At 36.1% G+C, this 13,899-nt stretch overlaps 1 protein-coding gene across 1 annotated transcript; it reads left to right on the top strand.

Annotated features, from left to right (window-relative positions):
- Positions 1 to 2,720: 2,720 nt before the first annotated feature.
- LOC18426977 (putative pectate lyase 4) lies at positions 2,721 to 8,628 on the top strand. Its single transcript, XM_006836034.4, has 5 exons — positions 2,721 to 3,455; positions 5,363 to 5,714; positions 7,569 to 7,779; positions 8,035 to 8,103; positions 8,251 to 8,628. The coding sequence occupies exons 1-5, from the start codon at positions 3,158 to 3,160 to the stop codon at positions 8,485 to 8,487; spliced, it is 1,167 nt and encodes a 388-aa protein (XP_006836097.2). The 5' UTR covers positions 2,721 to 3,157; the 3' UTR covers positions 8,488 to 8,628.
- The last annotated feature ends 5,271 nt before the right edge of the window (positions 8,629 to 13,899 follow it).

Genomic DNA, 13,899 nt, shown 5'->3' on the forward strand with positions numbered 1-13,899 from the left:
CATAGCCAAACATGAGAGAGTGGTGCGTGCCCCCTTTTGGGATATGAGAGAGAAATATGAGAATTAGGTACAAGAGATAAGGTGTAGAGATTTTTTGGTAAAGACGATCTCTTTTTATAGGCTTTGAATAAGGTTAGGGTTTGTTAGGGTTTTCCTTAGCTTGCCTCTTCTTATGAGATTTACTATAGACCGTCAATCACGGGTGACTTGTGGGGTGACAGATCTCCTTAGCTTGCATCTTCTTGTGAGATTGAACATAGACCGTCGATCAAGGGTGACTTGTGGGGTGAGCGATCTGAGCCATCCATTTCATAAATAGGCCATCAACATTATGGAAGGTGCATGAACTATTATCCTCCTTTTTTTAAACTATTTTTTCTATTGATATATTTAAATAAAATAAATATTATGCATTTTATAAAATTGCACGATCCATGTCACATATCATAAGGATATGTCAAATAATATCAAGTAGATAAATACTACCAAATATAAATAAGATAAGATCCATATCAATACAAATTGACCATATCTCTTTAAAACAAACTTGGTACAAAATAGATAAAGCCATAGCCAATATGTCCCTTCCACCACATGACACAAATCAAACTAACCTTATCTTAAAAGCAAACAAGAGAATCCAAAGAGGGTGGGGCGTGCCACCATTTTGTGGCACATGTGGGCTCCCACCCATATTCCACATGGTGGGCCCATGTGCACTATAGGCCCCCATGGAATATTATAAAAAAAAAATTATTTTTAAAACTTGAATAAAATAATTTAAAATATATATTTGAATTTTTATAACTTTGTAAGGAACAATAACTATATTTTTATAGTAAAAAAATCACAAATAAAATATTGAGAAATTCATAAAAATTCAAATAATAAAACTAAAATCATTTCAATAATAAAACGAACACAGTTAAATTAATATGACGGAAAGGATCCATATGGTTTAGGAATCAACAATCATGGGGCACTTCACTTTTAACTGTGGATTACAGACCACACTTGCTTTATCAAACTAACCCACTGTTTCTCATGACCCACAGTCCAGGCAGAAGCTCATTAGCGAATCACCGAAGTCAGGTCGATAAATCAAGGGGTCGCAATCCCAGTATGTGGATTACAGGTCCTCCCCTAGAGACGAGTCAAGGTCACCTAGACCTGATGCGACCATAACTCTATGACGCATAGGGGTATCTCTGGCACATGCATATGTTTCACTCAAAGGTGGATATCTGGCTTTTCCAAACTATCTATCACTATGCATGCCATATGATGAAATATGGATAAGGTTTTGACCCCCGTCTCAATAGGCCACCATCACACACAAGGTCGCACAGCCCTTCGGCTCACTCAAGGGCTAACCCATAAACCATAATCGGTTTGTTTTTCATGCCCAAGTAACATGAGTTTTTTTCATCCGACTGACCAAGATCGTTAAGATAGATCGATATCAGCAAACCATCGTTTGCTTAGTATGGCCCACGAGGGACCACACTCCCACTGAGTTCATTTTTTACTCTATCATTTCATTTTACAAGCACTCATAAGGCCTTTTAAAGGCCACATAAACCCAACAGTTTTGGCCTAGCCCCTCTTGTGTTTTACAGTCCCTGTATGAAGTCTGAACCCATGCTTGGGCCAGGTAGACCCATGCTTGTTTTGAGCCCGACACAGGCCTGGCTCGATCAAGCCAGACTTTGTTTTTAGTCCTACATATGTTGTACACTAATATGTTTCTACGAGACTGGGATGTGCTGCTGAGTCGAACCTAGCTTGGTGCTCAAAAGCAGCCCGAAAAAAATTCAGGTTTATTGGCATGGCCCTGCCCATCGAGCCATTTAGCTAGGCCCAAGTTCGGCCCTGTGGAGCCTAGACAGCCCGTTCATAGTGTACAACAAACAACAATTTGGATAAACATATTTATTCAAAATGGAGACCATGTTTTTATTGGCCAAGTCTTGCCATGCATGCTTGGCCCAAACACATGTACTCTTTGGCTTGGTCAGGCTCGGCCCAGCCTAGCACAGGATGAACCGTTTTTAATCTAAACCTTGTTTTTCATGCAGGCTTGCTACAAGTTTCCTACCGTCTGACTATGTTGGACGGTGGTGATTGCAAGATAGTCTTGCTATCACCACCGGCCAACTTAATCGGATGGTTGGGAGCATAGACACCATATATTTTTCCATATTATAATTTTATTTAAAGAGTAATGATCCTATAGGACCCTCCCTCACCTATGTGTAGAACCCTAAAGGATCACCATTAAATTTGATACGGATTTTTAGTGAAGTTATCACATGGGAGTGGAGACTTGACTTTTCTATAGATCCGTACCAAATTAAATGGCGATCCTTTGAGATCTTATGCACTCGGACGGGAGAGGATCATATAAGATCATTTATCTTATTTAAAAAAGTTCCACCCACTTTTTAATTTATTTCCCACTGTGCCCCCCTTGATTTTCCGGTTTGGGAGTACGGGCGAGACAGCCTTGCTTACACCCTTTAAATTATGGAAAGTATACACACGTATCCAAAAGCAACCCATTTTCAAAAATCTAGCTGTGCTGGATTTTGGATCTGAAGCACATTTTAAGTTTGTTTTAGGTTTTTTGCCTTCTTTTTTATTTGCCTATTTGGGACTATTACATGATAATTTAATAAATTTTCTTTGAATTTAACGCTGGACGTGTTTTTTGAGCTTTCAAAGGACACCATGGTGAGGGGCGGTGTAAGCGGGTCGCATCGGATCTGAGTCGATCTTAAGATTGAGCTTTCCGATTCACGAGAAGCGCTCTATCCCGTCTCGTCTCTAATCACGAGGAACGCTCGCGCTCTATGAATTACGAGAAACGCGTTCTCTCTCTATAATTTTGAGGAACGCGCTCAACTCTAATCCTCTCTCTGCTTAACAAACCCAATTTTGGGGGAACACATTCTGACCTCTGCTCAAGTTTCCCCTTTCTCTCGTTCAGAAAACGAATTTACTCAAACAAACTTTGAGAAACCCCGTCTGTCTCTCCGCCATTTACCGGTTCTCCAATCTGACAAACACAAACAACCGACAAATTTTAGAAAGAAAGCAAACAAATTCCGAATTTTTTGCGAAGCTGAGCAGCCGCTATAAATAGGATTAGGGTTCAATGAGTAGATTCTGTTGCTTCCGTTCCCGCCACTCTCAACCTTCTCCCATGGATTCAGGAAAAAACCACAATAAGAAGGAGAACATAGGCCATTTCACAAACCCTACCCCTATCCCCAGTTCTTTCATCGACGGGCATTTCACGGTCCAGCAAGGTCCTTCTTGTGGTGGTTCAATGGCGTTGCCTTATGCTCATGTGGATGGGAGCCTTAGGGCTTTGGCGGCTCAGGCCGAGGGTTTTGGGCGCATGGCCATTGGTGGTCTCCATGGATCTCTTTACTGCGTCACTTCATTGCTAGGTCGGGCTTCCAATTTGCTTTTATTAATGCGTGTTCTCTTTCTGTTTCTGTTGATTTCTGGTGTTTGATTCAGCTGCATTTTCTCTCTCTCTCTCTATTTTTTCCCTAGATAGGTTAATTCAGCTGCATTGTCTTTCTCCCTCCCTCTAGAGTTTCCATAGATGGTTCTTGTTCAATTGGGCTACTCTCTCTCTCTCTCTCTGAGATGAACAAGAGTTTCCATAGATGGTTCTTGTTCAATTGGGCTACTCTCTCTCTCTGAGATGAACAAAGTATTTTGGAACACCGATTATGGACAGCTCTTCTGAGCTTTTAGAACTTCTTATATATATTTTACGCTTTATATGACAGTTTCCCAAGACAGCTTCCATTGTAATCTCATAATTGACTTCGGATTTTGGCTAGAACTCCACCTTTTACATACACTGCTTGTCCGAAATGATGACATAAAAACATTTTATCAGATTGTACATTAGTTGATATTAGATCAGGTTCTTGAGTAGAATATTGGATGCAACTATGCAAGTGTAGGCACTCGTGCAAAACCCTAGTAATGAGTTTTCTAGTACCCACTTACACTATATCTTTCATCTTTGCCTACGCAATTGGAAAGATCTGTAAAGCATGTATAAACAAATTAGATGTATAAGAACTAAGAGGTATCGATAAAGCACCTTGCATGATGGTGTGGGATATTTCCCGTAATCCTTGGGGTATGTTTGATTATGGAAAAGCAAATGTTTGCTATGTTCATATTATGTCGATGCGGCCGGACAAATTGCTAACCTGAACTAAAACCAAGTTAGAGCTCCCTTGTTGCTTTGTGATCAATTTTCTGGCACATGAAGGTTTGGAAGACTAGCCTCGCTAAGCTATGCTATCTTGGGATAGCCTTTATCTGGTCAGAGTGTGCCAAGCTCTATAGTGCACCCTATATTGATACATTTGGGTCTGCTGTGTTGAGTTGGTTTGTTCTCTTCATTTGAGTATTGAATCAAGTTTTGTGGATGTCTTGCCCTTACGTTTGCAGATCTGTTTAATTTTTCTTATGCTGTTGTTGATGGAATTTATGTATAAGAAATTCATGGAATTTATGTATAAGAAATTCATGGCTCTCTTGTTTCTTCCAACTATTGTTATATTTGTTTTAGAACTCCTAGAGCCCTTTTTTTTTAAAATAAATAGTACTGCCTTTGATTCAATGCTGCTAAGATGTCCTCTTTAACCCTTTGGGTCCCTGATACGCTTTATAGAATCCCATGTAGTATTCCATAGGTGCAGTCTATTAGGGCCACAAACAAGATTCATTTTCCATACGAAGTTTGAAAGAAATTTTATTCATCATTAAGCCTGAGAAGTTAAATCATCCTCACTTCATTTCCTTTAGCCAGTTTTTCTGACCTCTTAACAGCATTTTTGCCCCTTTTCCAATCTATCAAAATCAGATGAACCGACAGTGATCCTTTACTGGGATCCAGCAGGGTTAGTTCTATCCATTTGACTTGTCAAGCACTGCATTGGTAACAATCTCTTTTAGGTATTTCTTGACCATCAATCTTAACAACTTCCTCATTTCTACTCTTATTATTACCAAACTTGCATCCATATATTTTGTCTTGACCCTAGAATTAGTCAGAGTACTAACCTTGAAGAAAATGTCTTTCAACTTAAAGATAAGGATCACATTTAACAGTTTCAAAAAAAATAAAATAAAGAGAAGGATACGTTTTTCAAACTTGGTTTTTACTTTATTCTCCTGAGCAGTGGTCTTTCTGTTTATCAAGTTAATTGCCATGTCAGGCTTACTTGATTTTCTCATTTTTCGATATTTTTAGTAAATCAAAGTTAAAGCAGAGTTTTAAATCAAAGTTAAAGCAGAGTTTTACTCCTTTCCTATTCTGCTTCAGATGATGGACCTGGATCACTTCGTGATGCCTGCAGAAGAAAGGAACCATTGTGGATTGTCTTTGAAGTTTCGGGAACCATTAAACTTAACGCGGGCATAAAGGTCTCATCCTATAAAACAATTGATGGTCGTGGCCAAAGGGTAAAGCTTGCTGGCAAGGGCTTGCAACTTAGAGCATGTGAGCATGTGATTGTATGCAACCTGGAGTTTGAAGGTGGCAGGGGTCCTGATGTTGATGCCATTCAGATAAAACCCAATTCAAGGCACATATGGATTGACCGTTGCAGTTTGCGCGATTATGATGATGGACTTATTGATATAACACGGGCTAGTACCGATATCACGGTCTCAAGGTATGCATTTCTATCGAAGTAGTGAAAGTAGCTATGGTTTTCACATACCAAAGCAACAAATAGCAACATACAAAAGATTTTTTAGTAATTGATGAAACCTTGAAATTGCTACCACCTGCATGAATATGGTTGGCAGCTCAAAAATACCCAAAATTTTTGTGCAAAGTTGATGTGGTCATTAGAGTTTGTCTTTTTCTCTTTTCTTTTATTGCATTTTATTATGTATTGTGCTTATTTCCTGGGGATCCCTTAGAATGTTAAAATTTAAAATAGGGAAATTATCAGAAATATACCCTAATTTTCACCTAATTAGAAAAAAACCCCAAACTTTCATAAAGCTCGTCTATACTCTTTTTCCTCAATTTTGGGCTTTTTTGGACTAAAATAACCTTCATGGTAGTCGTATTACCGTGAAGGTCCATCACGGTACATAAAGTACCATGATAACAACATCTCTTTCAAACGGTGACACTAATAAGTAGTCTTGAGGCATCACCGTACTTTAAGTACCATGATTGATTGATCATCTACTACCGTACTTTAAGTGGCGTAATTATATTTTTTTTCTTTGTGCTTGTTCGAAAGCGGAAGAATAGGGAAGGTGACCAGATAAACATTGCAAGCGAATCCATCGCAGAGATAACCCATCCTTTTTCTCTCGATTTGTATCATTATATCAACATCTCTTCCTTATCTTTATCTACATCTAGAGAGAGAACGCCTTTTCTTTCTCCATTTGCTTATTGCCCTCATCCTTGTGAGGATCATCGTGATGACTCACTCTTTTATTGATTAATCAATCAGCGGAGGGTTGAGAGAGAGAGAGAGAGAGAGTTTACAGTGTTGAGGATGGGGGTTGTGAAATCTGCAATAGGAGATGCCCTCGTCACCTTCCTATGGGTTTTCTCTGCTTCAGTGATTGGGCCGATGACTTCCATCATCACCTCTTCCTACCTCCCTCATCTTCAGCTGGGGGATTTCCTCACGTCTGTGCTCGTCACGACTTTGCTATTCTTCATCCTTCTTTTTGTTTTCACATTAGTGGGGGATGCCATGGGAGGCACCTCCTTCAATCCCACCGCCCTTGCTTCTTTTTACGCTGCTGTTCTTGGCTCCTCACGGCATTTTATGGGCTATATAAGATGTCTTGTGAATAACGGTACTTAAAGTACCATAATGTCCTCAAGACATTACCTTCCAATAACCTGTTAAAATATAAGCTTTAGTCATCATGGCACTTTAAAGTACTGTGATGCATAGGCTTCACGGTAATTCGACTACCGTGAAGGCTATTTTTGACTAAAAAAAAGGAGCCAAAATTGAGAAAAAAGGGTATGGACAAGCTTTATGAAAGTTTGGGTTTTTTTTTCTAATTAGGCAAAAATTAGGGTATATTTCTAATAATTTCCCTTTAAAATAATCGGGCAGAGAAAAGTGATAACCATGGATATTTATTATACTTTTTATTTCATCTGGTTTTGAATTTTTGCTAGAGGTAGAGTAACCATTTTTGCTTGTGGCACTTTGGACAAGGCATCTCCATGCTCATACTCTATCCGCTGAGCAAACTAAGTAGACAAACGCACCATAGTATTCTCCAAAAAAAAAAAGAAGAAAGGAGAAACACACCCACAGTTAATAATACACGCAGTCACAGTTATGTGGGTTATGTTTCTATGTTACTAGAAGGTATGAACATAGTGAAGATCCATTATACAATTGTATGATTGCCTCATATAATTATATATTCTGCATTATATCTTCCAATTAACCGTAGAGGCCTTCTCCTATGGTTGACAAAGCTATATATCGTAACAAACATGCACGTTTACATGCATTTACTTTTGTCCCCAGATGCCATTTTTTTGGGCACGATAAAACAATGCTTATTGGAGCAGATCCAACTCACATTGACGACCGATGTATTCATGTGACTATTCATCACTGTTTCTTTGATGGGACAAGGCAAAGACATCCTCGTGTGAGATTTGGGAAAGTGCATCTATACAACAACTATACAAGAAACTGGGGTATATATGCTGTCTGTGCAAGTGTAGAATCACAGGTCAGAATGGCTTTTAACTCCCTTTCAGTATATACCTTATTGCCAAACGAGAGAGAGAGAGAGAGAGAGAGAGAGAGAGAGAGAGAGAGAGAGAGAGAGAGAGAGAGTAATCTCTTATTCAAACTGCTTTCTTATAGCAGAGAGAGAGGGGTGGGGGATCCATAGTCGAAACTGTTTCTTTCCAATATGTGCTTTGATTTGCTCACTTGAGTTTGATGATACCCCTTCCTAACTTGCACTCTCTCTGTGTTTTAGGTTTTCTCTCAATGCAACATATATGAAGGTGGACAGAAGAAAATGGCATTCAAGTATCTTGAGGAGAAGGTACATCCTCTTTGCAATATTGGAAAACGGTTCCATCTCTAAAATTCTTCAATTAGAAAACCTGATCTCTTCATTTCAGTTCACTCAGGAAGGCTTGAAACTGTTCTTTGGCCTTATTTCATTGTTGAGAAACTGGTTTTTTCACAGGCAACAGATAGAGAATATGCTATGTGTGGCGGGATAAGATCCGAGGGTGACCTGTTCCTTAATGCTGCTCAATCTGGATTGATGATTGAGAATGTTGAGAAATGTGCATTCAAGCCCCAAGAGTTCTACCCCAAATGGACCATGGAACCAGCCACTGAGTCATTGAAGGATGTCATCAAAGTTTGTACAGGATGGCAAGCGGTGGCTCGGCCTCAAGACACTGGTTGTGTTGCATGACAGAGCAACTCTTTTAAGCTGTATGCATAAACGAACTATTAATTCGGAGAGATGGATTATGGTATTGTTGGATTGGGTCAGGAGTGTAAGATAAATTGTATTCAGGTACACTAGAAAAAATAAAAAAATAAATTGTATTCACGTGGTGATTTATACGGGTTCACCCAAAAAAAAATGGACGTGAAATAAGCTTAGTGCGCATATAAAGCGCCTTGGTTTATTCGTGTTTTTAACGAAATTGTAGTTTACATACGCAAAATCATCTTGCCCCTCTCCATCTCTCAATATGTATACATGTGTGTATAAAAAGTTTATGCAAGGCCTAGGCATGATAAAATGTAAAGTATGTAAAACCCCCGCCTGAAAAATGAAGTTAGGGATTATAAAACCTTCAAATTCATCATCTAGGCTAATTATAAGATAAAAATATATGAATTTCTAAGTCCTAATATTGGTTTACCTTTTAAAAATTTATTTAAATCATATATTTTCAAGATTTTAGAGAGTGAAGGTGTATATAATGCTCTTAGCATTGTTTACATCCATTCCCTCAGTCACTTGGGAGGATTTTTTTTTGGTTGAAATTTTGGGAGCCACTTAAGAATTACGATATGATCATTCTCGAAAGAAAAATTTTGAAGCTTAAATTGTCTAACACAAACCTATAATGAACAGTGTTAAAGGCACGTAAAAAATATTATGTTTATTTTAAAATCTAATTCGTCTTTTATATTCATGTTTTTTTTGGGTAATTGTCTTTTATATTCATGTTCCATTCTATTATATTCATGTTTCCCATGGTTGAGATTCTCGTCCATAAATTTTTGGATTTAAAATTGATCACAAAGATCCAACATCTTTTTTTGGGGGAGTACTCATGTAAATAAATGAGTCAATTGACTCACTAAAATCTTACCCCTTTTTTAGGAATAGTATATTACATAGACCATATACTTTTAATACAATAAGGTAACAATCACTTATGTCCGTCAGATTTTAAATCGTATGGTTGTGAATGTGTCATTGATTGGACTCGAAGTTTAAAAAAAAAAAAATTCAAACTTTGTGACACATTTTAAGCCATCCAATTTGATATCTAATGGCTCGTAGCAATTGTGACCTCCTTATAGAAGATAAATGGTCTCATTGTATACCATCTGCTCTTTTTAAATATACATCGCTCTTTTTAAATATACATTTTTACTGGGTTTTATATGTAAAGGTCATTTATTTATCGATCATTTCTTAGCTTTTTTCATAATGTCAGTATATTTTTATAAGTAATGATCTTATGAGATCCTCCCACATCCATGTGTGCAGGACCCCAAAGGATCACTATTAAATTTGTCATAAATCCATAGAAAAGTTATCACATGAGTGTGAGACTTGACTTTTCTAGAGATCTATACCAAATTTAACGGTGATCCTTTGGAGTTTTACACACATGGGTGTGGGAAGGTCTCACAAGGTCATTTCCCTATTTTCATAAAAAAAAAAAAATTATATAAAATTGCAACCTTACTTGTAAAACGTAGCAGTAATCTAATCTATATTGTTCACTTTATTTGAACAAGGAAAATGGTTTGATAGGTTTGCACCCTATCAAATATAAGTAAAGACACACCTATAACTCATCGAAAATTGCAATTCAAGTGTTGGAAAGCCTTTACATTGATCATCTCGGCTTGAACATTATGGTTGTGAGAAAAAAATAGGATTTAACTCTTAAAATGGTGTATATTGTAATAAATTATCTAGATCGTCCATTTCGCCTTAAATATAAGCGTTTATACATCCACAAGATCTGGACACTTTTTTTTTAGCGTTAAATTTTATTGTTGGTGTTGGAAATTGATTTTAGAGCCATTATGGAGATTGTCCTTGCTGAAAGTGCTTTTCGGACGAGTATTTGAGGTGAGGCTTTATTTTGTTTTCGTTAAGCGCAGGCCATATAGAAACTTCATCATTTGAAAATTTTAATCGGACATTTTTTTAAAAGCATGACACCTATTAATCTTACCTTAAGGGCAAGCTTTATATGCTTCTCCTATTGCATACAAATTATATACTTTCCATTATGCAACTGTCCATTCTGAATGGACAGCTGAGATGGTCCCAATCACAATATCAGGTCTCTACACTATTTTATTTTTATTTGTTTCTACAAAATATTTTGTCACTAGTTTGGGTGTCCACTCCTCTCTTAAATTCGCACATGTAAAAAATATAAAAATATATTCTCAATAAAATAAAATAACCTTTAACGTTTCAATGGGTATTTTGATCTTTATATTTTATCAAAAAAAATCTTTTTAATATTTGTTTTAGTGTGCCCCATTGAGATGATGGCAGGTACTAAATTTCATATTCATATGATTTGTAGAAAAAAGGAAAATTATCGCTAATATACCTAAAATTTAATGAAATCGGAAAAATAACCCCCAACTTCCCAAAACCTCACCTACACCCTTTTCCCCAATTTTTGACATTTTTTTGATGGAAATACCCTTTACAGTAGTCTTTTTACCGTAAAAAACATTACAGTAATTTCAATACCGTAATGTTTAGAAAGGTCTTTACGGTAACATATATACCGTAATAATGGGGATAATTTGTATGGTAATTTAATTACCGTATTGTTTTTACATTAAATTACGGTACTTGAAGTACCGTAATACTTCCACAAATTACACGGCAATAAAATTACCGTAATTATTTCTCACTTTTTTTTTACCAATTTTTTCATAAAACCCTATTTTGACAAATCGTTTAGCACTTTTATCCATTTTTATCTCTCTCATCTATTTTCTATCATATTATCTTATTTATTAATCTTTGAACGAGCTCTCTGAGAGCATCAAATATACACACCAACACTGATTTTTGGGTATGTCATCAAAATATTATGTTCTTTTTAGCATAAAAAAAAAATTATGTTGTTTAGATATTACGGTACTCGATATACCGTAATATTGCTTCAAACTATTACGGTATTTTTTATACCGTAATACTAATTCAACTTGTAAAACTTAAATACATTACGGTATTAAGAATATTGTAAAACGTATATTAGATATTACAGTAATCAATTTACTGTAATATAACTTCAAACTATTACGGTATTTTTTATACCGTAATACTAATTAAATTTGTAACGGTATTTTAATTACCGTAAAGATCAAACTGCAATACGGTATAAAGACTACCGTAAAGGGTATTTTCATCAAAAAAAGGTCAAAAAATGAGATAAAAGGTGTGGGCAAGGTTTTGAGAAGTTGGTCTTTTTTTTTCTTTTTTTTTTTTTTTTTTCAATTTCATTAAAATTTAAGTATATTAGCGATACTTTCCCTAGGAAAAAACTAAAAATAAAATACTCGAAAGCGTTAGAACTAGATTAAACTCATTTGATCTAAATAGATAGAGAAGTATATATTTATGGGATTGTTTATAAAGAGATCATTTACTTTTTATATAAAGAGGTTACAACTATTCCCACTCATTAGAAGTCAAATTGGATGGTTTGGGGTGAGTCATGAACTCCTAAAATTTTTGTTTTGAAACATTGTATTTAATCAATAACACTTTTACAGCTACCACTTTGAAATCTGAAGGACAATAATGATGGTGACTTTTTTGTATAAAAGATAAATAGTTTATTTGTAGACAACCACTGTTTCTACAATAGGGGAAGTACATAAACTTTTGAAAAATTCTTAAAAATATTTATAGGCAAAATTATATAGTGTTTCGTCCCGCTATGAATATGCTATGTCTGTTGTGGGCCTTAAAAATCAACACAGATCTTGAAAGCCATGGCGGTTTCTTATATTTTTTATATGAAAAAATACCATCACAAACAAACATGATGATCCGTTGCGGTCCTTTAATCGACGCCATAAAAAAAACTGAGACGGCGCCCGTCTACGGGTGAAAACAATGATCAGTTTCAACGTGGGCGTTGCTGAGTGCTTCCTTCCTAACAAGTTACCTGAAAATTATAAGGGGAAAAATCTATCGGGTAGGACTGAAACGTGAAATTACGTTTATCCGGGTCAAAAATCTGGCGCATCTTCCTCCTCAGCCTGGAGAGGTTTTAGACGGTTTGGCCTTCAACATTTGCCAAGTAGTCAGTCGCCTTCTTGCCGCTCGTCTTCCCTCCTCACTGTAGAGTTGGATTTTGGGCAAAGAGACTTAGAGTTAGATTTTTAATTATTGAAAGTTGTGTTAAGTATAGCTTGTGGACTTAAACTAATTATTTATTGTAACTGATGAAGGGTTTGTATTTTTAAAACTTCTTGTTTTACTACAATCGAAATTTTAAAATTAGTATCTCTTGTCCCTAGGTCATATAACACCAACACCATCTACCTACCTTCAATGCATTAAATTTTAAATTAGTATCCCTTGTCTCTAAGTCATATAACACCAATACCATCCACCTACTATCGATGCTTTAAGTTACCATACCAAAACACAATTAGCAAAATGGCTACAGACGTCCTTCCTTCAATGTGCAATTTAGACAAATTAGCCACTCAAGTAACTAAAATAACAAAAGGTTTTGTTCAACTAGCAGCTAAAATGTAACAGCTCTATCTTCTTCAATTATCAGCCAAAACCGAGTAGCTCTATCTTCTTCAACTATCAGCTAAAACCTAATAGCCCCATTTCTGCAACTACATTTATTTTTTGGGTTTTGCAAATTGTTTCAAAAAAATAACCGGATTTGGGCTCTGGCTTTGTTTTTCTTTTTTTGGCTTTATTTTTTCTTTTTTTGTTGTTATTGTTTGTTGATAAATTTGAAATATTTTTGTTTGTTGATAAATTTGAAATATTTGAGTTAACTAAATAAGTGCCATTTTTTTTAATGCCTACTTGAGAAAAACCATTCACATTTCATTATGAAAGGTATCTGCAGTATTGAATGTGTTTCTGGCCCACGGGTTTGGGCTGACAGTTTATTTATAGGATGGAATGTTCACAGGGTTTTATTGATCAATCCTACTCCCTGGTACTGTTTACTTTTGTAATTTTATTTTGTCTTATGGATGCCAGTTCTGTGTTTTCAGAAATGTAGTCATGTGATTGTATTTACTAGTAGGTTATTTTGTTGTTCTATATTGTACAGAGAAATTATACCGTTTGGCTTCATAATACGCCATGCACCATAAATTACTCATTTCACCATGATAGGGCATATGGCTCTTTTTTTTTTTTGAAACATAAAGTTATCATCATTTCACACAAGCTGCTACAATCTTGAGACATTAGAGAACCTTGTGAAACACTTTAAGCGATCCTTTCAACGTCAATCGCGATATTGCCAAGCAATCCTGGTGATAAAATAACCAGCATCACTAACACACACAAATTCAGGGATCACTCTCCTCTGTCAATTCTTTTTTAAAATAA

The sequence above is a fragment of the Amborella trichopoda genome, chromosome 3 (assembly GCF_054954075.1).
Source record: "Amborella trichopoda isolate Santa Cruz 75 chromosome 3, AtrichopodaSantaCruz75HAP2 v2.0, whole genome shotgun sequence".
Taxonomy (NCBI): domain Eukaryota; kingdom Viridiplantae; phylum Streptophyta; class Magnoliopsida; order Amborellales; family Amborellaceae; genus Amborella; species Amborella trichopoda.

Coding starts and splice junctions, on each gene's coding strand:
- LOC18426977 (XM_006836034.4), top strand. CDS start 3,158: ATGAGTAGATTCTGTTGCTTCCGTTCCCGCCACTCTCAACCTTCTCCC. Junction 3,456..5,362: donor CTGCGTCACTTCATTGCTAG/GTCGGGCTTCCA, acceptor ATTCTGCTTCAG/ATGATGGACCTGGATCACTT. Junction 7,780..8,034: donor GTGCAAGTGTAGAATCACAG/GTCAGAATGGCT, acceptor TCTGTGTTTTAG/GTTTTCTCTCAATGCAACAT.